The 26,809-nt window shown below is 47.4% G+C and overlaps 1 protein-coding gene across 1 annotated transcript in view; it reads left to right on the top strand.

Annotated features, from left to right (window-relative positions):
- Nucleotides 1-26,809, top strand: part of LOC144498926 (lymphatic vessel endothelial hyaluronic acid receptor 1-like) — a 54,220-nt gene that overhangs the window by 12,918 nt on the left and 14,493 nt on the right. The window contains exons 2-4 of the mRNA XM_078220840.1: nt 6,835-7,003; nt 10,184-10,323; nt 23,199-23,492. Coding sequence (XP_078076966.1) covers nt 6,835-7,003; nt 10,184-10,323; nt 23,199-23,492 — 603 coding nt within the window. The remainder of the gene's footprint in view (nt 1-6,834; nt 7,004-10,183; nt 10,324-23,198; nt 23,493-26,809) is intronic.

Raw genomic sequence — 26,809 nt, 5'->3', positions numbered from 1 at the left:
CGGGGCTGGCTGGTGGGTTGTCCGATAAGAATAATTTAGCACCTGATAGGTGCTGCTGATGCCAGCGGAAGCCCTCCGGGTTTCCCTCTGGCGTGAGCACTTAGTTCCAATCCGGGAGAATCGTGGATAAACATCTCTCCAAGTCACATGTCCCACGATTCATGAAGGGGTCAGCAAACCTGGGACAAAATTGGGGCCTGTACCCCTGATGCGCTACTCAAACACGAGGCCTGAAGCTCAGTAAATGAAAGGCTTTTATTTACTGTTAACGAAGCTACCAGAACTTATATACACTATCCCAGACTGAAGGGGTCCCGGCCAGAGCAGGGACTCTTATACCTCTCCCAGGAGGCGGAGCCCGACTGGGATGTGCCACAACACTACAGTACAAAGGTGTAACAACCCCACCCTAACCCAACAACAACAATAGCACAACCCAACAGTAACATATGTACATCCTTGTAGTCCTGGCCAGCCCCTGGCTCAGCACTATCCAGTGGGAACCAACGATGGTTCACCACATTCACCCCTCCTTTGAAAACAAAGGCCGGCGGGGTACAAAAAGACAGAATACAGTGTCAGCAGTCTATAAGTTCAGACGGTCAGGGGGACCGCACCGTCGTTGTGACCTCCTCAATACTGGCGGTGACACCGGAGCAGGCACTTGCGGTGGCGTTCTCCCCAAAACGGCGTCCAGCTGTTCTTCCACGGACTCACAGGCCGGTTGACCCTGAGGTGACGGTAGTCCAGGGGATCCTGACACGCCCTGCGGTGGCGACCATCTTCTGGGCTCAGGCAAGCTGTACACGGGAGTAACATGGTTAAGCAATGGTCCCGATGCTGCCCGCGCCGTGTCCGGGGAAGAAATAAGAGATAAAGGGTTTGTTACTGGGGGTATGGGAGCGACAGGGGTTGCTACGTCCCCTGCTGGCGCCAGGTCTCGGATCGAGACCGTGTCCTCTCGCCCGTCAGGGTATGCCACATAGGCATACTGAGGGTTGGCGTGGAGGAGATGGACCTGTTCGACCAACGGGTCGGACTTGCAGGCCCTTACATGTTGCCGCAGGAGGACGGGTCCTGAATACGTCAACCAAGACGGTAATGAGGTCCCCGAGGAAGACTTCCGAGGGAATGAGAACATCCTCTCGTGGGGAGTAGCATTGGTTGCCGTACACAGGAGGGAGCGAATAGAATGGAGCGCATCAGGAAGCACCTCTTGCCAACGGGAGCCTGGAAGACCTTTTGACTTCAACGCCAGTAAGACAGCCTTCCAGACTGTAGCATTCTCGCGTTCCACCTGTCCATTACCCCGAGGGTTGTAACTCGTGGTCCTACTAGAGGCAATCCCGTATGAGAGCAGGAATTGCCTCAAGTCATCGCTCATGAATGACGAGCCCCTGTCGCTATGGATGTGGCTGGGGTACCCGAACAGGGTAAAAAGATCACGGAATGCCTTGATCACCGTGGCAGCGGATGTATCAGAGCAGGGAACAACAAAAGGGAACCAAGAGTACTCGTCAATGATATTGAGGAAGTACACATTCCGATCTGTTGAGGGAAGGGGGCCCTTAAAATCAACACTCAGTCTCTCGAAGGGACGAGTGGCCTTGACTAATTGTGCCCGGTCAGGTCGGTAAAAGTGCGGTTTGCATTCCGCGCAAACCCGACAGCTCCTTGTTACCGACCTGACGTCCTCCACCGAGTAAGGCAGGTTGCGGGCTTTTACAAAGTGGTAGAGCCGAGTGACCCCAGGATGGCACAGGTCATTATGGAGGGCGTGCAAACGGTCCTCCTGTATACTAGCGCATGTTCCATGCGAGAGGGCATCCAAGGGCTCATTGAGTTTCCCTGGACGATACATGATATCGTAGTTATAGGTGGAGAGTTCAATTCTCCACCGCAAGATCTTGTCATTCTTGATCTTGCCCCTCTGCGTGTTGTTAAACATGAACGCCACAGACCGCTGGTCCGTGATCAGGGTGAACCGTTTTCCCGCCAAGTAATGGTGCCAGTGCCTGACGTCCTCCACAATGGCCTGGGCCTCCTTTTCCACCGCTGAATGCCGAATTTCGGGGCCTTGGAGGGTGCGGGAAAACAATGCCAGGGCGAAATCAGATGCATCGCTCTCCACTTGAAAGGGGATGGACTCGTCTACAGCGTGCATCGTAGCTTTCGCGATGTCGGCTTTCAATTTATCGAAGGCCAATCGGGCCTCTGGCGTTAAGGGAAAAGTCGTGGACTTAATGAGCGGACGGGCTTTGTCCGCGTAGTTGGGAACCCACTGCGCATAATAAGAGAAGAAGCCTAAGCATCTTCTCAGTGCTTTTGCACTAGTAGGTAAGGGAAGTTCAGCAAGGGGGCGCATACGGTCTGGATCAGGGCCAATGACCCCGTTTTCCACCACGTATCCTAGGATGGCTAAACGGTGCGTACGAAACACACACTTCTCCCTGTTGTAGGTCAAGTTCAGGCGAGATGCAGTGCGTAAGAAGTTCAGGAGATTTGTGTCGTGGTCCTGCTGGTCATGGCCGCAGATGGTGACGTTATCCAGGTACGGGAAGGTAGCCCGCAGCCCGTTCTGGTCCACCATTCAGTCCATAGCACGCTGGAAGACCGAGACCCCATTGGTGACACCAAAGGGAACCCTGAGAAAATGATACAAGCGACCATCCGCCTCAAAAGCCATGTAGTGTCGGTCCTCTGGGCGGATGGGGAGTTGGTGGTAGGCAGACATGAGGTCTATGGTGGAGAACACCCGGTACTGCGCAATCTGATTGACCATATCAGATATGCGCGGGAGGGGATACGCATCCAGCTGCGTATATCGGTTAATGGTCTGACTGTAGTCAATGACCATCCGGGGTTTGTTCCCGCTCTTGACCACCACGACCTGTGCTCTCCATGGACTAACACTGGGTTGTATGATCCTTTCTTTGAGGAGCCGCTGAACCTCAGATCTAATGAAGATCCGATCCTCAGTGCTGTAACGCCTACTTTTAGTCGCAATGGGCTTGCAGCCTGGCACAAGATTCTGGAACAAGGATGGTGTGGTAATCTTCAGCGTCGAGAGGCTGCAGGCGGGGCGCGTTGGGCAATTTGGAGGCTGCTGCTGTTTTCCCACTGCCAGTGAAGGGAGTGGCCCACCGTACTGTAGGATTACACTCCTCAAGTGGACCATGAAGTTTAGTCCAAGAAGTATTGGCGCGCAAAGATACGGCAACACAAGGAGCTTGAAGCACTCGTAAACTGTGCCTTGTACTTTCAAGGTTACCACGCAACTCCCTAGCACAGCAACAGACCGGGACCTTGATGCCATAGAGATTGTCTGTTTGGCAGGTTGAATCTGGAGTCCACACCGCTTCACAGTGTCTGGGTGGATAAAGCTCTCAGTGCTCCCGCTGTCAAACAGACAATAAATCACGTGGTCATTTACCTGGATATTCATCATAGATTTATCAAGTCTATGAGGCTTGGCCTGGTCCAGGATGATCGACGCCACCGTTGGTTCATGAGCGCCACTGCAGGCAGCTGAAATCGATGAGGAGGACCCCTGCTGGTCGTTCGTGGTCAGTGTCGACCAACATGGCCGCTCCCATGAGTCGCACGTGGGTGAGGGCGCCAAACTCAGCGACCCCTGGTGGTCATACTCCTCCGACTCCGTCGACCGTAATGGCGTCGTCCTGGCCTCGCACGTGGACGAACCCCGCGATGACTTCGACGACGAAGACCCGAGCTCTGAAGAATCGCAGGCCGCACTGCCGTTCCTGGGTTTAGATCGGCACACTTTTGAATAGTGCCCTTTTTTACCGCATGCGGTGCACAACACAGCTTTAGCGGGACACCGTTGCCGAGTGTGCTTCGCTCCCCCACAGAAATAGCACCGCGGGCCGCCCGGGGCTGCTGCCGTCGTCTGGTCCGAGTGTGAGCACGCCATTACACAGCATTTCGAACCCGACGGACGAGGAGGGATTGGCGACTGCTCCTGCCACGTTGTCTCCACATGGTCCTCCGGATATAATATTAAGCTTTTGGAGGCCGTCTCGAGCATCTCTGCTAGCTCGATGGCCTGGGTAAGATTAAGGTTACCTTTCTCCAGTAGTTTAAGTCGAATGTACGACGATCCGACCCCGGCCACAAAGGCATCTCGGGCGAGGTCGTTCATGCTCTGCTCAGCCGACACAGCTTTGCAGTTACAGCCCCTGGCTAGCTGTAGGAGCTCGTTCGCATAGTCCTCCATCGTTTCGCCAGACTGCCGTCGTCGAGTGGCCAAGAGGTAACGAGCGTGTATTTCGTTGGGCGGTTTGATATAACGCTTCTTCAGAAGCTCGAGGGCCTTTGTGTAATCGGTGACCGCACGGATCGCGAGGTAGACAGTGTCGCTTACCCTCGCATGGAGGACCCAGAGTCTGTCATCATCTGTGGTGACCGCTGCGGAGGCTGCCAGGTAGTCTTCGAAACACTTCAGCCAGTGGTCGAAGGTGTTAGGAGCGCCCACCGCACGTGGATCCGATGTAAGGCGTTCCGGCTTCAGAATTTGCTCCATACTCTCTCTCTTTTTTTCTTCTTCGACGAGAGTTTAACGACAGTAAATAAAATTGATGCGCTACTCAAACACGAGGCCTGAAGCTCAGTAAATGAAAGGCTTTTATTTACTGTAATGAAGCTGCCAGAACTTATGTACACTATCCCAGACTGAAGGGGTCCCGGCCAGAGCAGGGACTCTTATACCTCTCCCAGGAGGCGGAGCCCGACTGGGATGTGCCACAACAGTACAGTACAAAGGTGTAACAACCCCACCCTAACCCCAACAGCAACAATAGCACAATCCAACAGTAACATATGTACATCCTTGTAGTACTGGCCAGCCCCTGGCTCAGTACTATCCAGTGGGAACCAACGATGGTTCACCACAACCCCCAACTTTATTTGTTCCACCTGTGGTTACCATGCTTTTAGCTGTCTGGCCCCTGAGTTCAGGAATTCCCTATCTAAACCTCTCCCCTCCTCTATCTCATGATAACCTACCTCTTTGACCAAGCTTTTGAACACTTGTCCTAAAGGCCTTCTTTGGCCCCCTATCTATTTTCTGTTGGATAATGCTGCTGTGAAACACCCTTGTATGTTTTCCTGTGTTGAAGATGCTATATAAATGCAAGTTGTTGTTATTGGGATTTAATAAATGATCCAATGTTTAAAAGTGTTGCGCATTGTGTTTTGAACATACGATTGGTTTCAAAATCCAACAGCTTTTCCGTACTTTTCAATATTCCCTTTGTCTGAGTTTACCTCTCTCATCGTCAGAGAGAGGAGACTTTGGCTGGGATGTAAGATGCTAAAGGGGATTGACAGGGTAGACGTGGAGAGGATGTTTCCTCTTGTGGGGCAATCTGGAACGAGAGGTCATGTTTAGGATAAAGGGTGGCGGATTTAAAACAGAGATTAGGAGAAATTATCCTTATTTTGAGAGATTGACAAAGAGCCGTGAGTCTGTGGAATTCACTACCCCAGAGAGCAGTGGATGCCGGGACACTGAGTAAATTTAAGGAGGAGATAGACAGATTTTTATGTAGTAATGGGTTATGAAGAAAGGGCAGGAAAGTAGAGTTGCGACCATGATCGTATTGAATGGCGGAGCAGGCCCAAGGGGCTGAATGGCCTACTCCTGCTGCTAGCTCTCAAGTTCTTTTCTGATCCGCCGTGGCAGGACTGCAAGACTCTTAAACAAGGGTCTCACTACGCTCTGCAGTCCTCACTCCATACTTTGGTTCACCATGGATACAATTTCCATAGGAAAACGTTATTAACCACAAGTAAAAGTATATACTTACAAAACAAGTTGCATACTAAGACCCAGGTGCAGGAGCTTGTGCCTAGGTGTTCGGACCATTGAAAAAATTCATAGAACCCCTACAGTGCAGAAAGAGGCCATTCGGCCCATCAAGTCTGCACCGACTCTTCAACAGAGCATCTTACCCAGAAACACCCCATAGCTCCATGCATTTACCCCACTAATCCTCCTAACCTGCACATCTTGGAATACTAAGGGGTAATTTAGCATGGCCAATCCACCTAACCTGCACATCTTTCGGACTGTGGGAGGAAACCGGAGCACCCGGGGGAAACCCACGCAGACACGGGGAGAATGTGCAAACCCCACACAGACAGTGACCTAAGCCGGGAAGCGAACCCGGGTCCCTGGCGCTGTGAGGCAACAGTGCTAACCATTGTGCCACCGTGCCACCCCCTCATGTTATCAATGGCTGCAATGGCAGATAAAGGCTGCAGCAGTAGGAAGATGCCCAGTCACCGAGATTCCTTTGCCCTGGAACGGGACCTACCCTCTGTCAGGAACGTGTGTGTGCTGATGTGCAATGGCATTCCCACATTAAAAGATGTCCCACAGAGGAAGCCAACACACCCTCCCCCCCACCGCCCCCCCCCCCCACCGCCGCCCCCCCACACACACACAAACAAGCCCTTCAGTGGTCAGGCGAAAGGTGACAGCCAGACTGTGAGAGGGAACAGGGAAGAGTGCGGCCTGCGAGAGGGAGCAGGCAAGAGCAGGGCAGGATTTGTGGCTGGAAAGGTTTGGGAAACCCTGCCTTACAGGATCCGTCATGGAGGATGCGGCAGGCCAGCCGAAAGTCCATTAACCTGCGGTGGGACTGGAAAATGCTTAACCTTCATTTGGACTGAAAAATGCTTAACCTTCGTTTGGACTGGAGGATGCTGCCGGTGGGCAGGACTGGAAAATCGGAGTCTTTACTTCCATTGGTATGTGTTGGTTTGAATCCCATTCCTGCTTCCTGTCTGATGATGCTTTCTCTGTTGCAGATATTGACGTTAGTGAATGTCGGATCATGGGGGTTTTCCATGTTGGCTTACAAGGTGATTACAAACTGTCACAGGCTCAAGCACATATTGCCTGCCACGAATTTGGCACAGTGTTAGCAACAAAGGCGCAGGTGGAACAGGCGCATCAACACGGCTTCGAAACGTGCAGGTGAGTGCGGGCACCTTATTGTCAAATCACCATCTTCCACTTTCAACTGGCGAAATGGTCTGTGAATCATATTAGAAGCACAGGGTTACCCTACTAGCGATGTTAAAAGCAGAGTACCAAGGATGCTAGAAGTCAGAAGTAAAAACAGAAAGTGCTGGAAAAACTCAGCAAGTCTGGCACATCTATGGATAGAGAAACAGAGTTAACCTTTCGGATGCAATGTGATCAGCCATGATCTTATCAAGAGGGAGGAACAGGTTTGAAGGGCCGAATGGCCTACCTCTGCTCCTAATTTGTACAATTCTTCAGAACTGAACCTGTTGTCCGAAACGTAAAATCAGTACATAACCTGACTGGGTTCCGAGCTTGTCTTTTAGTGAAGATGATCCAATGGATTGCCAGAGAGTCCTGTGCTAAGGATGATCTGCTGAGATGTTACCTCGAACCATTGAATTCTCCTTAATGTCCCAATGGATGGTGGAAATCCCATCGACAATTTACCCTGAATACGGAACAAGGAAATTGGGCTGGAATCATGGCAGGTTGAGGATTCCGAGATCCATCTTCAACTATTTTGGAGCAGGAATTCCTTCATCCACCTTTATAAATCCTCAACAAAATGATATTGGCAGTCTCAACTCGGTTCTTATTGGATAGAAGTCGAAAGCACAGACTGATCCTCCTCCCCCATATTTACCACTAATTGGTAAACAAAAACGGGGCAGCACGGTGGCACAGTGGGTTAGCACTGCTGCCTCACAGCGCCAAGCACCCGGGTTCAATTCCGGCCTTGGGTCACTGTCTGTGTGGAGTCTGCACATGCTCCCCGTGTCTGCGTGGGTTTCCTCCAGTTTCCTCCCACGGTCCAAAGATATGCGGGTTACGTTGATTGTCCATGCTAAAATTGACCCTAGGGTCAGGGGGATTAGCGGGATAAATGTGCGGGGTTACGGGAATAGGGCCTGGGTGGGATTGCTGTCAGTGCAGACTCAGTGGGCCAAATGGCCTCCTTCTGTACTGTAGATTCTGTGATCTGGGATCTGTAAAATGGTTGATGTGGGAAGTTGGAGGTTACTTAAATTTAGCCCAGGTGACCAGGATATCTCCTGTTAGCCAGGTATGCTGGGTGATGTTGACAAACACCTCAAGACTTACCTGTCCTATTCTCCAAAAGACACAAGAGAAGAAATACTTGTATAACTGATGCGTGTTATAACTCACGAGGCTAGAGATGCTCGAGGAAATAAAGGCTTTTATTGACTACTACAATAGAGCTACCATATATAATACACGATCCCAGACTGAAGGGTCCCAGACAGAGCAGTGACCTTTATACCTCTCCCAGGAGGCGGAGCCCGACTGGGATGTACCATAATAACTATATTACAGGTAGAACAGCCCAACCCTAACAGTAACATGTAGAACAACCCAACCCTAACCCCAACAGCAACATATATACAGACTCATAGTACTGGCCAGACCCTGGCTCAGTACTACCTGGTGGGAACCAACGATGGTTCACCACAATAACGTCTTTCATGATCTCAGGATGTCCCTAAGTGTTTCACAGCCAATTAAGTACTTTCTGATGTGTAGCCACATTGTAATTTAGGAAACACGGCAGACAATTTTCACACAGCAAATTCCCACAAACATCGATGTGATCATTATTGACCAGGTAATTAGTTTTAGTGATGGTGATTGAAAGGGCAGATGGAACCTGGTTTAACATCTCATCCAAACAGTGATACCTTTGCTAATGCAGCACTTATTCAGGATAATGACACTCCAAGGGTGCAGTGCTCCCTCAGATTAGGCCCTTTGACAGTGCACCGCTGCCTGACATTAACCAGGGCCAATCCCTGCTGTGGAATGGATTGCTGCAGTGATTTTGAAGGCATACAGATGTCCATGGGGCATGGATATCAAAATGACCAGGGCACTTCAAAGGTTTTAAAGGACGGAGACAATAATGAGTATCTTTCCCAGAATGATGTCTGAAATCACATTCCTGAGAGTGAACACCACTTTTCCCAGGGCAACAAGGACAATTTGATTTGATTTGATTTATTGTCACATGCATTAACATACAATGAAAAGTATTGTTTCTTGCGCGCTATACAGATAAAACACACCGTTCATAGAGAAGGAAACGAGAGAGTGCAGAATGTAGTGTTACAGTCAGAGCTAGGGTGTAGAGAAAGATCAACTTAATGCAAGGTAAGTCCATTCAAAAGTCTGATGGCAGCAGGGAAGAAGCTGTTCTTGAGTCGGTTGGTACGTGACCTTAGACTTTTGTATCTTTTTCCCGAAGGAAGAAGGTGGAAGCGAGAATGTCCGGGGTGCATGGGGTCCTTAATTATGTTGGCTGCTTTGCCGAGACAGTGGGAAGTGCAGACAGAGTCAATGGATGGGAGGCTGGCTTGCATGATGGATTGGGCTACATTCACGACCTTTTGTAGTTTCTTGTGGTCTTGGGCAGAGCAGGAGCCATACCAAGCTGTGATACAACCAGAAAGAATGCTTTCTATGGTGCATCTGTGAAAGTTGGTGAGAGTCATAGCTGACATGCCAAATTTCCTTAGTCTTCTGAGAAAGTAGAGGCATTGGTGGGCTTTCTTAACTATAGTGTTGGCATGGGGGGACCAGGACAGGTTGTTGGTGATCCGGACACCTAAAAATTTGAAGTTTTTGAAGTTGAACTGACAAGTGCAGCCACGGGACCAAAATCCCGGCGGTAACCCCCCGAGGTTAAGCCTTTCCCCCCAGCCCGGGCCCCCGCAACATCCAGGTCCCTTGAGGGACCCCCTCCCAACCCCACAGCCTGGCACGGCAGAGGGGCAGAGTTGGAGGCTGCAGTTCCCTCCTTGACCACCCCGCTTCAAGTCTACGGCACAGGTACATGTTTCTGTGGACCAGGTATAATCAACGCTTGCAAGACTTCTGGCTGTGTGGGGGGGGCGGGGGGGGGGGGGGGGGGGGGGGGGGGATGCGGGGAGGTGTGGGTGGCAATGGATGTGATGGGATAGACACCTGGTGGGAATCCCAAATTGGCCCACTCACCCTATGCAACGGGATTCCTGGATGGGAGCGAACAGACCCAGAGAATCCCAGCCATCGATTCTTGGAGACGTTACTTTACAAGGTTTCATTGGGTTGTTTTCTGTGTCTCTCCTCTAGGTACGGTTGGGTGGAAGATGGTTTCACTGTTATCCCGAGAATCAGTTCAAAGGAGCAGTGTGGAAAAAACAGAACCGGCGTGGTGACCTGGAAACATGAAGTTGACCAAATGTTTGACGGATATTGCTTCCGGTCAGATGGTTAGTGCAGATCATTCAAAATAGAGTTAGATATTACAAAACCTTAATGCAAACATTGCCTGAAGAGATTGAACATTTATGAGCAGGGTTCAGTCATCATGTTGTTAAGGGTATGGTGGCTGAACTCTCTAATTCAAGAGGGGGGGGGGTGGTTAATTTAAACAGCATTAATTTCTTTTCTCACCAGGTGTTTTGATTTGTTTCCTTCTTTATAAGTGGTGGCATATTTCCCAACCCATCAGTTTTGGTGAGATCCATTCCTTTATCAATAATCCCACAACAAATTTGAGATAGGATGAACTCAAAGGGTTAGTTTATTTGGACACACTCAAAACACGGGAGGAGTGTCGCAACATTATCGCCACAATCAGATAATGAAGAGAGGGATAGAGAAAAGATAGATTTACAGTACAGAGATGATAGAGAAAATAAATATTGACACATGTGGTTCCAGAGTCCAGTTTCAAAGTCCAGTGAGCTATTTTTTTACGGAGGTCCGCAGGCTGAAAACCAAGTCTGTATAATTCATTTTTCCAGTGTTGTTGACTTTGCATGATGAGATAGGTAGGTACATGTCAGGAAGGATATTTTAGCCTTAGAGGTGGTGCAGTACCGATTCACATAGAATGATACCAGGGCCAGTGGGGCTAAATTATGAGGACAGGTTGCATAGACTAGGCTGGTTATTCCCATGAGTTTAGATAGTTTCGGAGAGATCAGGGTAGGTAATGAGAAACTATTCATCTGGCATTGTGATGCAGTTGGCTACTGGAAGTGTTCAAGGGGCAATCACCTCCGCTGTAGGATGTGGTTCATTGGAGGACACCAGCAGCTCACCGCGAGAGAGAAGCACATTCTGCAGGTAAATCCCTCACCTTAGCACTGAAGCGAGGACAAGTCAGCCCACTGTAAGTCTGAATTCCCTCAGAAAGGACAATGCATTCTGCTTTTCAATTAATGTCCTTCCTTCCTTCATGTTATCGAAGCAGGAGCCAATCAGGCAATGGCCTCTGATATAGAATCTTAGCACCAGGCCTGTCACCTCTTTAGGCTTCCCAACCTAACAAATATTTTATAAGGATCAAGACTTGGTTCATGTAAAGCTAAAATCTCGAACCACAGAATTTATCCTATTACACAATACCTAAAATTAGCGACGAACATGGTGAAATGAAGATAATTGGTCAGAAATTAGGGTACAGAGCTACAGAATCCCTACAGTGCAGAAGGAGGCCATTCAGCCCATCACGTCTGCACTGACTCTCCGAAAGAACATATTAGATAGTACAGCAGGGAAAAGATAGTTGAGAATTCAGGCAAGAACATCTCCCCTACTCAACATGTTGGGGAGTAATGGATTTAATCAGTGGCAGTATTCTTGGGATGATATCCGATTTCTATGTGGGAACTGTAGAAATTCGCAGCACAGAAGGAAGCTCCTTGGCCCATCATTGTGACTGAACAATTCTCAGAACGAAATATCCATGTTGTGGTATTCCCCATACTGCTCTATTTTCTTTAAGTTCAGATATAAAACATTTGATAGATTCTATTCCTGCCACTCTTTCTGATGGGAACATTCTGTGTCCACACAACTCCTCAATTCATATCAGTAGTCATTGTATCGATGTATTTCATCTGATTGAGAAAACTATTGCTGCAGACAATTGGCTGTGCCTGCTGCAAGAATGGGTTCAATTTTCAGTTGTAAAGAAAGGTTCCAGAAATGGAGGTTGGAGTGTGCTGGATGCTGGAAATAAGTTACAGAGAAGAAAAATAAAGTTATTCACATCAATAGTTAGAAAGTATCTTCAAAAATAAATATTTCACAAAGTATAAAACATTGGTGAGATGGCATGTGTCGGTATCAGATACAGCTGAAGTTAACTAAAGCCACAATTGAATATCAACAATGCATTATAAAAAAACAATTGATCAAGTGGCATTGCCATGGTAAAGCTTCATCAGTTCTGTCAGTGACCAGAGAAGCCACATAGGTTCTTTGAAAGATCTATCATGGTGGCGAGGATCAAGGAGTTAAATATGGCTGAAATGCATATATTTTGTATTCATTTTCACTATTGAAGATGATACAGTGGTAGGTGCAAATGTTTTAGATATTGACCAGGGTGCTCCTGCCTCGCCCGTGACAGGGAATCTCCAGTCCCGCTGCTGTGAATAGAGATTTGGCTGAGCGCCAAATTCTCCATTTGGGAACTAGGGGAATCTCACAGTACCTTCATTGCAGTGTGAATGTAAGCCTACTTGTGACTAATAAATGAATACATTCTCCATTCTTGCTGGCCGCAGTGGCGGGGCGTATGGGACCAGAGCATTCCGGCCATTGCCTCCTTGAACATAAGCACATAAATGGCCTTAATTCGGTTTGAGGCACTGAAGATTGATCCCTACACAGAATCCCTGCGGTTCAGAAAGAGGCCATTCAGCCCATCGAATCTGGTCCAACTCTCTGAAAGATCAGATTGCTGAACCTGATAGCATTTAACTTCAAATGCTGGAGAAAATCAGAGGGGTGCTATGTGAACCATTAATTTAGCTGACTAATAGTTGTTTGAAGTCTGGACTAGTTTGAATTGACTGGAGAAAGGCCTTGATGCATGGATGCTTTCACACCGAGCCCCATTCATTGATATCTAGATAGGAATATATGACCAAGAGTAGGCCAATCAGTCCCTCGGGCTTGTTCTGCTATTATGGCTGATCTGTATCATAACTTTACTTATGCAGTTTTTTTTCCATATCTTATAAGTAAAGCTCTGTAGTTGATGCTTTTAATAGGCTTGAACTACGTGATTAAACTGTTGCACAAAACATGATAAAGGCTAATGATTTAAACATTCATGGTTCAAAATGAAATGTCAACCGACACTAATATTTTCACTTAAAACACATAGTTTTACTGACCAGAAAATGCTGGAAAATCTCAGCACATTGCTAAAGGCCAAGGGTAGACCTGTGGACAGGAGAGCAGGGTAGTGTGTTTAAATGGCAAGCAACAGGAAGATCTGGGTCCTGCTTGCGGACAGACCGAAGGTGTTTTGCAAAGCGGTCCCCCAGTCTGCATTTGGTCCGATCTGGAGAGATAACCATGAAATCTGCCAGATTGTCATAAACCATTAATGTTCAATTAATGTCCAGTCTGAGCCTAAGTGTAACCACCCAGTACCACTCCAGCACAGTTAACTCTACATGTCCCCAGGTCACCAACAGTTAGGTATACATACATACCACCCACAACCCAGGAACAAATTAAAAGTACCATCACAACTAAGGTTCTTCCAAAACTCACTTCATTAAATACCCAGTTTTTGAGAAATGAGCAACAAGTTCTGGCCTTTTGCCAGCAACATCTGCACCCTAAATGACTAAAGAAAAATAATCTGGGAGGGGTGGGGGAATTGAAAGGAACAGTTATGAGAATGGCCAAACAAACAGGAAGTACCTCATTATCAGCAGGATGTGAAAGTTTTGCACAAGTCAGGAGTTTCAAATTCTTCTCTTCCTTCCTTGGTTGTAGATCTCAGAGGCGATTTAACTCTGCAATGTCAGTAACTTCCCACATCCTTCTGTGTCTCAGTTTGACCCAACAGTTGACAACTCATTGACCTGTGCTATGTTGATGCGTGGTGATATTATTATGCATCTGTAGACTATTTGATATGATTTGATTTGTGAATCCCATCCCAGCATTATTGTTATGAACAAGTCATTTCAGTGTTATATAGGAACGGAAGGAGACCCTTGAGCCTGTTAAACCATTCTGTCAAACTATGGTTGATCTGCCTCAACTTCACCCATGTGGTTGCGGTTCATTCCGAATTGGTGTTGTTGATCATAAAGAAGTCGGATTTTCCTCCTTTTCTTTCATTTTTCCTCCAGGTGTCCATCCCTGGTTGTCCATTCCTAGTAGACTTTCTTTTTGTGGTAATAGTGCTCATTATTATGTTATTACCGAATGATGGGCCATTTCAGAAGACATTCAGATTCCACCACATACTCTGGACTGGTTTTGGACACCAAGTTTCCTACCCTCAAGGACATTCCTGTAACCAGTTGGGTTACGATGCCAATCAAACAGCTTCAAGGTCACTTTTTCTGCTGCCCATCCTCTCCTTTCTTTGGCTCTTGACTGGTTACAGTTTCAAAGGCACAGGTTGGCATTTCAGTGCCTCACCAATTTCCAATTCTTCATCTACATGTCTTGTTAGTGATTGCTGGCAGGCCTTTTAATCACGGGCCAAGACCTCAGGAAATACACATGAGGTCAATTAGCATCTGTGGTGGGAGAAGACACTTTGGGTATATAGCCTACAACAGATACACCTATTCACTGCTCATGATAAGGTCTGGTATACATTGGAGAGACTGAATGCAGATTGGGCACTAGGTTTATTGAACGCACCTGTTCAGTCCGCATATTTGGCCCCAGTTTTTCAGCCACTTTCCTTTTAATTCGCTGCCCTCCCCCCATGCTGACCTCTCTGACCTTGGCCTCTTGCAGTGTTCAGATGAAGCTCAATGGACGCTTGAGGAAGAGCACCTTTCAACTCAGCACTTCCCAGCCCTCTGGATGCAACAATTTTAGATCATAATCTCGCTTCCCGTTTTCTCAGACAGCAGGTTCTGCAATGTTTCGGCCATGTGCGGCTCCTCCAGGTCCATCGTTTGCTTCTTTACTTGTCCCATTACCAGCTGCTAGGGCACCACTCTTTCCCCTTGTGCTTTAGTGGCAAAGCTCATGGTTTTGTGTGAGAAACTCCAAGACTCAGTGATGTATCTGTGAGCCCATGGCAGAAAAAAACCACCACCGCCACCAAGCACATTCTTTCTCCTGCGTTTCTGGCAGGAGTGCCTCAGGAGATTCACCTCCCCATTTCCGGAGATTTCCGTATGATCCGGGAGAGTTGGCAACACAGAAGCTATCACTATACAGTGAATGGTAGGACCCTGGGGAGTGTTGAGGAACAGAGGAACCTGGGAGTACAGATACATAGTTTGTTGAAAGCAGTGTCACAGATAGACAGAGCGGTGAAGAAGGCGTTTAGCACACTGGCCTTCATCAGTCAGGGTATTGAGTATAAGTTGGGACATTATGCTACAGTTGTATAAGTCGTTGGATAATTGTGTACAGTTTTAGTCATCCTGTCATAGGAAAGACATTGATAAACTGGGAAGGGTGCAAAGAAGATTTACAAGGATGTTGCCAGGACTCGTGGGCTTGAGTTATTGGGAGAGGTTGGCTAGGCTAAGACTTTATTGCTCGGAATGTAGGAGAATGACAGGTGACCTTATTGAGGTGTATAAAATCATGAGGGCTATAGATAGGATGAACGCACATAGTCTTTTTCCCAGGGAAGGGGATTTGAAAATTAGAGAGCATGGGTTTAAGGTGAAAGGGGAAAGATTTAAAAGTTGCCCCAAGGGGCAACTTCTTCATGCGGAGGGTGCTGCGTATATGGAATGAGCTGCCAGAGAAAGTGGTTGGGGCAGGTTCAATGGCAACGTTTAAAAAGCATTTGGATAAATAAGTACATGGTTAGGAAAGGATTAGAGGGATATGGGCCAAACGTGGGCAATTGGGGCTTGCTAAGAGGGTACATGGTCAGCATGGAGCTGTTGGGCTGAAGGGCCTGTTTCCATGCTATATTGCTCTGTGACTCTATGACTAGATCTTGATTTTGTGCTTGTGTATGAAGGACTTGGTGGATAGCGAGTCATCAGATCATTTTACATCGCTGGCTGTTCTGGTTTCTCTTGAAGTCAATGGGGAGCAATGTAAAACAGGCTGCTTCCACACATAACCCAGGATTGCAGGGAAATTCACAGGTTCAAAGCATTGCAGTCTTCACTGGTCAACAACAACTGGAATTCATGTAGGATCTTTAATGTTTCAAGCAGCTTCACAGGAGCATTAGCAAACAAAATGGCCGTAATCTTACCACCATTCACGCCGGTGTGATTTTCCCATCCCTCCGCAATGAATGGAGATTTGGCTGCCTGCCAAATTCTCCGATTGACAGCAGCGGGAGCGTGGCATGAACAGCAGGTAAGATCACACCCAATATCTTCGAGAGGGTGACCAAAAGATTGGACGAAGACATGGATCTTAAAAGGAGGAGAGAGAAAGAGAGTTGGAGAGATGTAGGGAGGGAATTAGGGCCCAGGCAGTTGAAAGCACGCCATCAATGGAACAGCAACTAAAATTGGAGATGCTCAAGAAGGCAGAATTGGAGCAGTGCAGAGATTGCAGAAGGTTGTAGGGCTGGAGGAGGTTACAGAAGTCGGGAGACGCGAGGCTGTGGAGGAATTGGAAAACAGAAATTAGATTATTAAATTCAGAGAGGTGTCAGACTGCGAGCCAATGTAGCTCAGTGAGCAGAGGGGGATGACGGACGAACAAGACTTAATTTGAGTATAAGAAATGACGGCAGAGTTTTTACAGAGGGTGGAAGAGGTGAAGCTGGCCAGGAGAGGCATTGGAATGGTCAAGTACAGGACAAACAAAAGCCTGGAGGAGGGTTTTCAGCCGACGATGAGCTGAGGCAGGGGTGGAGATGGGCGATGTAATGGAGGTGGAAGTAAGTAGTCTTGGTCATAGAGAGGATAGGGGTCGGAAGCTCAGATGAGGGTCAAGCAAGATGCAGAGGTTTTGAAAGATCTGATCAACTTGAGATAATGACTGGGACGATGGAATCTTCAGCAACGGATAGAATTGGTGGTGGGAACTGAAGACTCTGGCCGCATGATGCCCAATATTTAATTGCGAGCAGATGCCAGAGGATTGATTGCTGATTCCTGGAAGTTCTTCGACAATCAGCGAGGGTTGTCATCCTTGTTAGAGAGGGGTGGGGGTGGGAAGGATTCATAGAATCCTACAGTGCAGATGGAGCCATTCGGCCCATTGAGTCCGCACTGACCACAATCCCATCCAGGCCCTATCCCCCATAATCCTAGCTAGTCCCCTGATACTAATGGGCAATTTAGCATGGCCAATCTACCTCGCCCACGCATCTTTGGAGTGTGGAGCATCCGGAGGAAACCCACGTAGACACGGGAAGAATGTGCAGACTCCGCACCGACAGTGATCCAAGTCAAGAATCGAACCCTGGTTCCTGGCGCTGTGAGGCAGCAGTGCTAATCACTGTGCCACCGTGCCACCTCCTGGTCTGGTGCTTAGTTTGCAGAAAGTATTGAACTCAGCAGATTTCAATCCTTTTAAAAATGTATTGTTTCTCTTCTGAGTTCTGTTAGCTGTCAGACAATTTCAGATGGATGACAGCTTTTTGAAAGCGGATATTTCCCTGTTTATTTCCTATTTCTGTCACTGCTCCTTTAACACGCTGCAATTCATTCTCAAGGTTATTCACCATTCCAGATTATTTCCAAATTTAGTTACTTCACATTTCAATTAATCATTTGCAAATTTTCGTATCATTTATTTTTTCCTCTCAAATACCCTCTCATTTCCCAATCACTTTTCCTCTCTCTCTCTCTCTGTTCATCCTGTTCCTTAACTCAATCTCCCCGCTATAAGGGGCGGCACGGTAGCACAGTGGTTAGCACTGCTGCTTCACAGCTCCAGGGACCTGGGTTTGATTCTCAGCTTGGATCACTGTCGGTGTGGAGTTTGCACATTCTCCTCGTGTCTGCGTGGGTTTCCTCCGGGTGCTCCGGTTTCCTCCCACAGTCCAAAGATGTGCAGGTTAGGTTGATTGGCTATGCTAAAATTGCCTCTTAGTGTCCTGAGATGTGTAGGTTAGAGGGATTATTGGGTAAAATATGTAGGGATATGGAGGTAGGGTCTGGGTGGGATTGTGGTCGGTGCAGACTCGATGGGCCGAATGGCCTCTTTCTGTACTGTAGGGTTTCTATGATTTCTATGAAGACAGATTTTAAAAGCACGCCATTTATACGAAGGATTTTTTGACAACAAGGCCTCCTTCTGCACTGTAGGGTTTCTATGACTCTATGATTTAGAAAACAAACTCTTAAAGGACTATCTTGTTTATTTTGTTTTAAAAGCATGAACAAAAGCAGAAACAGGGAGATTTTGAGCGTTTTAAAGGTAAATGATGTCAGGCTGATCAGGCTTTACTTGGCTTAGCCTAAAAGGGGGTGAAATTGGTCTTGGGCAGAATGGAGGACAGTGAATTACCTCCCTGTTTTACACCCGGTCTGATTTTCTATCCCATCAATGATTTGCTGTTGCCCACTTCACTCTGCTACTGCACAAGACCAATTTTATTCCTGCAATGGATGGCGCGGTGGCACAGTGGTTAGCACTGCTGCCTCACAGCGCCAGGGACTTGGGTTCAATTCCCGGCTTGGGTCACTGTCTGTGCAGAGTCTGCACCTTCTCCCCGTGTCTGCGGGGGTTTCCTCCGGGTGCTCCAGCTTCCTCCCACAGTCTGAAAGACGTGCTGATTAGGTGCATTGGCCATGCTAAATTCTCCCTCAGTGTACCCGAACAAGCACTGGAGTGTGGCGACTAGGGGATTTTCACAGTAATTGCAGTGTTAATGTAAGCCTCGCTTGTGACATTGTTAAAAGTTTATTTAATAATGTAAATGTTTTGGAGAAACTGATCCTTTTCTATTTCCAGCCTGTTATGTACAGGTTCAGAGTTGTTTGGACACTGAGCTCCCCTGACAACTCCCTTCCACCGTCCCCCAACACTTTTCTCCCTTCCTTCCTCCTGTCCTGAAGGTCCAGGCCGCACTAATCACCCTTTTCCCATTGACTGCTTTCTCATTATTCCTTGATTCCCTGCTCTTTTTCCCTTGACTCATTTATCTTTGTTCCTTGATGCTTGGGACTTGAGATGTCAGCCGTGAACTCAGTGGGCAACACTCTCGGCTGTGAAGTAGAAAGCTGGGGGTTTAAGTCCCGCTCCAGGAACTTCAGCAGATTCGAGGCTCACACTCCCAGGGCAGTACTGAGGAAATGCTGCACTTTTGGAGATAATTCTTGCACGTGAACCAAGGTTCCCTCTCAGTTGGGTGTGAAAGATCTCACCGCACTGTTTTGTAAAAAGAGCAGATGAGCTCTTCCCAGTGTCTTGGGGCCAATATTATCCTTCAGCCAACATCACTGAAAACAGATTACTTGGTCATTATCATAGACCTGTCCGTGGGAGCTTGCTGTGCACAAGTTGACTGCTGCATTTCCCACATTAAAAAAAAGTGAGCGCGCTTCCAAAAAAATGCTCTGTTGACAATAAAATTGGGACATCCTTGTGGGAATGCAATTCGTTCTTTTCTTTTCCTTGACTCGTTGCTCTTTAATTCCCCTCAGTCAGCAAATTCCTCAGCAAATTCCTCCGAGCCGCTCACATTCCACTAGTGTTGCTCCAGAGGAAATGAGGCAGAAACCCTGTTGAAACGTCAAAGAGGGCTTTTCCAGCAAGGTAGCGGCAGGGGTTCATCTGGAATCAAGCAGCCTGACATTGGTGGGAATAAACCGGAGACGTTTCCTGAGCAGACAGGCATCTTGCCCAGCTAATGTCACTTGTCATTAACGTCACCGTCTGTGCGGAGTCTGCATGTTCGCCCCGTGTCTGCGTGGGTTTCCACTAGGGGTGCTCCGGTTCCCTCCGAAAGACGTGCTGGTTAGGTGCATTGGTCATGTTAAAATCTCCCTCGGTGTACCTGAACAGGCGCCAGAGTGTGGCGACAAGGGGATTTTCACAGTAACTTCATTGCAGTGTTAATGGAAGCCTGCTTGTGATACTAATAAATCAACTTCACTTAATGATAATGTGGCCCCAGCCTGCATCAGGCCTCATGACTGAAGGTGTGTGAGGGTCTCATTTTGTGCGTATGCCCATTTCAAGTCAGAGTATGGCAGGGTCGCTTGTGATCTCAGGAGGTTGGTCAATCCTGTCCTTTTGCAAGTCACCCCAGGCCAAGGCAAGGTTCCCATGATTTGATTTGATTTATTATTGTCACATGTATTGGTGTATGGTGAAAAGTATTGTTTCTTGCGAGCTATACAGACAAGGAATATCGTTCATAGTGTACATAGGGGAGAAGGGAAGGAGAGAGTGGAAAATGCCATGTTACAGTCACAGATAGGGTGTAGAGAAAGATCAGCTTAATATAAGGTAGGTCTATTCAAAAGTCTGACAGCAGCAGAGAAGAAACTGTTCTTGAGTCGGTTGGTACATGATCTCAGACTTCTGTATCCTTTTCCTGACGGAAGAAAGTGGAAGAGAGAATGTCTGGGGTGCGTGGGATCCTTAATTATGCTGGCTGCTTTTCTGAGGCAGCGGGAAGCGCAGACAGAGTCAATGGATGGGAGGCTGATTTGCGTGATGGACTGGGCTACATTCATGTAGCTTCTTGCGGTCTTGGTCAGAGCAGGAGCCATACCAAGCTGTGATACATCCAGAAAGGATGCTTTCTATGGTGCACCTGTAAAAGTTGGTGAGAGTTTGTAGCTGACATGCCGAATTTCCTTAGCTTCCTGAGAAAACCTCATGCTCAGGGTTACAAGCCATGGCCAACAGCCGGATCAGTCAATATTTGGTGGTGATGATGGAAGAAGGAAAAACCAGTGCAAAATTTTCAAATCCCAGTAAAAATCTGTAATATCAGAACTCACTGTCTGAAAGAGTTGCAAATGCTGAAACCCTCATTGCGTTTAAAAAAATAATTGGATATGTGCTTGAAATGCTTTAGCCCATAGGGCTATGGACCAGGGACTGGAAAGTGGATGAGGGTGGTAACTCTTTTCAGCTGGCACTGATTGAATGGGTGATGCGCGATATAACTCACGAGGCGAGAGATGCTCGAGGAAATAAAGGCTTTTATTGACTACTACAATAGAGCTACCATATATAATACACGATCCCAGACTGAAGGGTCCCAGACAGAGCAGTGACCTTTATACCTCTCCCAGGAGGCGGAGCCCGACTGGGATGTACCATAATAACTATATTACAGGTAGAACAGCCCAACCCTAACCCCAACAGTAACATGTAGAACAACCCAACCCTAACCCCAACAGCAACATATATACAGACTCATAGTACAAAGAACAAGAACAAAGAACAATACAGCACAGGAACAGGCCCTTCGGCCCTCCAAGCCCGCGCCGCTCCCCGGTCCAGGATTGAATCCTGAATCCAGGATCCCCGCCCAATTTTCCAGCCTATCTACATACTAATATCCTATCCACCGAGCTGTCCCTCACAGCTACGATGCTTTGTTCATCACAACCTATTAACTCACCCCCACCCCCCCATTCCAGACCATGTGATCTCCAGGGAGAGGCGAAAACCCAGAGTGAAAACCCCAGGGCCAATATGGGGAAAATAAATCTGGGAAATTCCTCTCCGACCCCCTGAGGCGATCGAAACGAGTCCAGGAGATCACACTGGCCCTGATCGGAAAATGCTTCCCAACCCTATTCATTTCCACTTCCACGAACACCATATGAATTCCCTGCCCCCGAGACAGGTTCCCAACTATCCGCAGTCTCGCTCTGTACTGGCACCAGCAAGATGATCATAGAATGAAGCCTTGAAACGAGAAACAAAGAACAATTAGCCCGCGCCGCTCCCTGGTCCAAACTAGACCACTCTTTTGTATCCCTCCATTCCCACTCCGTTCATATAGTTCACTCCGTTCATACAGACCCTGGCTCAGTACTACCTGGTGGGAACCAACGATGGTTCACCACAATGGGCTGAATGGACTCCATATGTGCCATAAATTCTCTATGATTCCATGTTGAACGCATAGTCTGTTAATCGAGAAGAAAGTGTGTGATTGTGATTACTGAAGCTCACCTGGCAAAAGGACAGTGCTTTGGGATCAAAATACTAGCAGTGCCATTAATTGTTAAGTTGTACAGAGCAGATGTGAGGCTTGAGGATCTATTCCTGTTCCTATGTTCCCTGGTTTGATTTAATTATTTTCATTCAATTTCAACAAAACTGCCAACAAATATTGTGCTCAGTTCTGGGCATCACACTTCAAGAAAGATATTGGCCTGGGTGAGTACAGCACAGATTCAACAGAATGATAGTGGATTAAAGGCCTTAAATTAGGAAGACTGGCGTGTTCCTTTATAAGGTGATCTAACTGAAGTGTTTAAACAGATAGCAGAGTAGAGTAGATAAGAGAGCAGCCAGTTCTTCTGATGGAGAGTCCAGCACAAGGGAGCACAACCTTAAAATTAAAGCCAGATTGTTCAGGAAGCACTTTTTCACACAAAAGGATAGTTGAAATCTGGGACTCTTCTCCAGCGGCTGCCAAGGCCAATTTTTTTTATTCATTCGTGGGACGTGGGTGTCGCTGGCTGGCCAGCATTTATTGCCCATCCCTAGTTGCCCTTGAGAAGGTGGTGGTGAGCTGCCTTCTTGAATCGCTGCAGTCCATGTGCTGTGGGTTGACCCACAATGCCGTGAGGGAGGGAATTCCAGAATTTTGACCCAGCGACTGCCAAGGAACGGCGATATATTTCCAAGTCAGGATGATGAGTGGCTTGGAGGTGAACTTGCAGGTGGTGGTGTTCCCATGTATCTGCTGCCCTTGTCCCTCTAGATGAAAGTGATCATGGAAGGTGCTGCCTAAGGATCTTTGGTGAATTGATGCAGGGCATCTTGGAAATGACAAAACTGAGATTGATTTTTTTGTTGTGTAAGGCTATCGAGTGTTATAGAACATGGGTGTGTAAGTGGACTTAAAACACAAATGGGGCATGGTCTATTTATATGGTAGAACAGGTTCAAGGAACTGACTGGTTTCCTCTTAGTCCTAGGTTCCTCAGGGCAGTTGGTTTTTCACCAATCAGCAAGTAGCTGTACAATCTTTATTTTATGTCTAACTTCACCTTTGGCCTTTTTTCAGATGCCCACAAGACGAATACCTGTGAGCCACTGATCAGGCAGACCACAACTACGATCCTGAATCCAACAGAGACGGAGATGGATTCCACTAACACCAACATGGTGGCAGGATTCAGCTCTGAAACTATCCCCTTACCGGACGCCAAAACAACTCGTGTACCGCGGGAAATAAATTCCTTCTTGTCAACCTCGATGGGCATAACTGATCGCTCCATGGCCACCTCAGGATTGCACAATACATCGGCTATAGTGGAAGACCACCACGACCCCTTCAGCGTCAGGATCCTCTATTGGGGTGAGATTCTAGAACATGGAAATTCATTTATTCCTATTGAAAATCTAAGCTAAACACCTGAGTGCGGTAATGTTTAAGGAGGTGTCCTTTAGGTGATAAATCAAACAGATCCTGTCCTGTCAGCAATCAACATTCCAAAGGAACCTCTTGAGGAAGAACAGTTTATTTTCCTCCCTCATTCAGTGGCAACAGTAACGCTGGTTATCCATTCATCGTGGATTCCATCGGATTTTCCTTATTCCTTCTTTCTGCATAAAACAATGCCTTCCATCTCCATCTTTTTAGATTCAGAAATGTAAAGGGGAGGGTAAGTACCCACAGAGACTGGTGTAGTTTCTGTGTCTCTGTATCGACAGCGCCATCAAAAAGGAAACAGCAAGGTTTAAAGTTTATTTATTGGTGTCACAAGTAGGCTCAGATTAACACTGCAATGAAGTTACTGTGAAAAGCCCCGGCGCCTGTTTGCATACACTGAGGGAGAACTTAGCGTGGCCAATGCACCCAAGTAGCAAGTCTTTCGGACTGTGGGAGGAAACCGGAGCACCCGGAGGAAACCCACACAGACACGGGGAGAACGTGCAGACTCCACACGGGCAGTGACCCAAGCCGGGAATTGAACCCAGATCCCTGGCGCTGTGAGGCAGCAATGCTAACCATTGTGCCACCATGCCACCCTGTAAATCAAGGTAAATCAAGCATTGGTGGTTGGGTGACAGCAAGCATTGAGTTTAAAAACCTGATGAATGCAAGCAGTAAGGAGAAGGATCTACAGTTCTGAGGTACTGTGCAGGACATGAGACAATGTCCGAGATGAAGAAGATTCAGGAAAATTAAATAAATTGATGCTTACAGTCGAGAGAAAAGAAGTAACCATTGTTTCATTGGCCAACTTTAGAGCTGCATTGTCCAAGGAATGTTTAATAGTGTTAGTTGTTACATCAACAAGCCCCTGGGCAGGAATGAGATGAATATCCTGTGTGGGGTGTTGGTGAGACTGAACGAGGGAGGAATCTTGGTCAAGATGCTGAGAGAACTCTCTGCTCATCTTCAAAAAGTTCCACACAATCCCGAATAGCTAATCTAGAGGTCCTCTGTTTAACTTGTTGTCTGAAGGGTAGCGCTCCCTTAGTATTAGTGTGGCACGGTAGCACAGTGGTTAGCACTGCTGCCTCACAGTGCCAGGGATCCGGGTTCAATTCCTGGCTTGGGTCACTGTCTGTGCGGAGTCTGCACGTTCTCCCTGTGTCTGAGTGGATTTCCTCCGGGTGCTCCGGTTTCCTCCCACAGTCTGAAAGACGTGCTGGTTAGGTCATTGACCATGCTAAATTCTCCCTCAGTGTATCCGAACAGGCGCTGGAGTGTGGCGACTGGGGGATTTAATGAAAGCCTACTTGTGACACTAAAAAAAATTTTTTTAAATTACATTGGATTGGTACTTGGGACTACGATGTTGTGGCCATTACGGAGACGTGGGTAGAACAAGGACAGGAATGGCTGTTGGACATTCCGGGGTATAGATGTTTCAGTAAGTGTAGGGAAGCTGGTAAAAGAGGTGGAGGAGTGGCATTGTTAATCAAGGATAGTTTAACGGCTGCGGAAAGGCACTTCGAGGGGGATCTGCACACTGAGGTAATATGGGCCGAAGTTAGAAATAGGAAAGGAGCGGTCACGTTGTTAGGAGTTTACTATAGGCCCCCAAATAGTAATAGAGATTTGGAGGAAGAAATTGCTAAGCAGATTATGGATATGTGTGGAGGTCACAGGGTAGTTGTCATGGGGGACTTTAACTTTCCAAATATTGATTGGAACCTTTGTAGGTCAAATAGTTCGGATGGGGCAGTTTTTGTGCAGTGTGTGCAGGAGGGTTTCCTGACACAATATGTGGATAGGCCGACAAGAGGTGAGGCCACATTGGATTTGGTACTGGGAAATGAACCGGGCCAATTGTTAGATTTGGTTGTGGGAGTGCACTTTGGAGATAGTGACCACAATTCGGTGTCTTTTGTTATTGCAATGGAGAGGGATAGGGCCGTACAGCAGGGCAAGGTTTACAATTGGGGAGAGGTCATTATGGTGCAATTAGGCAAGAATTAGGGGGCATAAGATGGGAACAGAAACTGTCAGGGAAAGGCACTAATGAAAAGTGGAACTTTTTCAAGGAACAAGTACTGGGTGTCCTTGATAGGTATGTCCCTGTCAGGCAGGGAGGAAATGGCCGAGTGAGGGAACCATGGTTCACGAAAGAGGTGGAATGTCTTGTGAAAAGGAAGAGGGAAGCTTATGTAGGGATGAGGAAACAAGGTTCAGATGACTCGATTGAGGGTTACAAGTTAGCAAGGAATGAGCTGAAAAAGGGGCTTAGGAGAGCTAGGAGGGGACATGAGAAGTCCTTGGCGGGTCGGATCAAGGAAAACCCCAAGGCTTTTTACTCTTATGTGAGAAATAAAAGAATGACCAGGGTGAGGTTAGGGCCGGTCAAGGACAGTCGTGGGAACTTGTGTGTGGAGTCAGTAGAGATAGGCGAGGTGATGAATGAATACTTTTCTTCAGTGTTCACCAAGGAGAGGGGCCATGTTTTTGAGGAAGAGAAGGTGTTACAGGCTAATAGGCTGGAGGAAATAGTTGTTCGGAGGGAGGATGTACTGGCAGTTTTGAATAAACTGAAGGTCGATAAGTCCCCTGGGCCTGATGAAATATATCCTAGGATTCTTTGGGAGGCAAGGGATGAGATTGCAGAGCCTTTGGCTTTGATCTTTGGGTCCTCACTGTCCACGGGGATGGTGCCAGAGGACTGGAGAATGGCGAATGTTGTTCCTCTGTTTAAGAAAGGGAATAGAAATGACCCTGGTAATTATAGACCAGTTAGTCTTACTTCGGTGGTTGGTAAATTGATGGAAAAGGTCCTTAGGGATGGGATTTACGACCATTTAGAAAGATGCGGATTAATCCGGGATAGTCAGCACGGATTCGTGAAGGGCAAGTCGTGCCTCACAAATTTGATAGAATTTTTTGAGGAGGTAACTAAGTGTGTTGATGAAGGTAGGGCAGTTTATGTAATTTACATGGATTTTAGTAAGGCGTTTGATAAGGTCCCCCATGGTCGGCTTATGATGAAAGTAAGGAGGTGTGGGATAGAGGGAAAGTTGGCCGATTGGATAGGTAACTGGCTATCTGATCGAAGACAGAGGGTGGTGGTGGATGGAAAATTTTTGGACTGGAGGCAGGTTGCTAGCGGAGTGCCACAGGGATCAGTGCTTGGTCCTCTGCTCTTTGTGATTTTTACTAATGACTTAGAGGAGGGGGCTGAAGGGTGGATC

The sequence above is a fragment of the Mustelus asterias genome, chromosome 9 (genome assembly GCF_964213995.1).
Source record: "Mustelus asterias chromosome 9, sMusAst1.hap1.1, whole genome shotgun sequence".
Lineage (NCBI taxonomy): Eukaryota > Metazoa > Chordata > Chondrichthyes > Carcharhiniformes > Triakidae > Mustelus > Mustelus asterias.
This window is presented reverse-complemented; position numbering and strand designations above follow the sequence as displayed.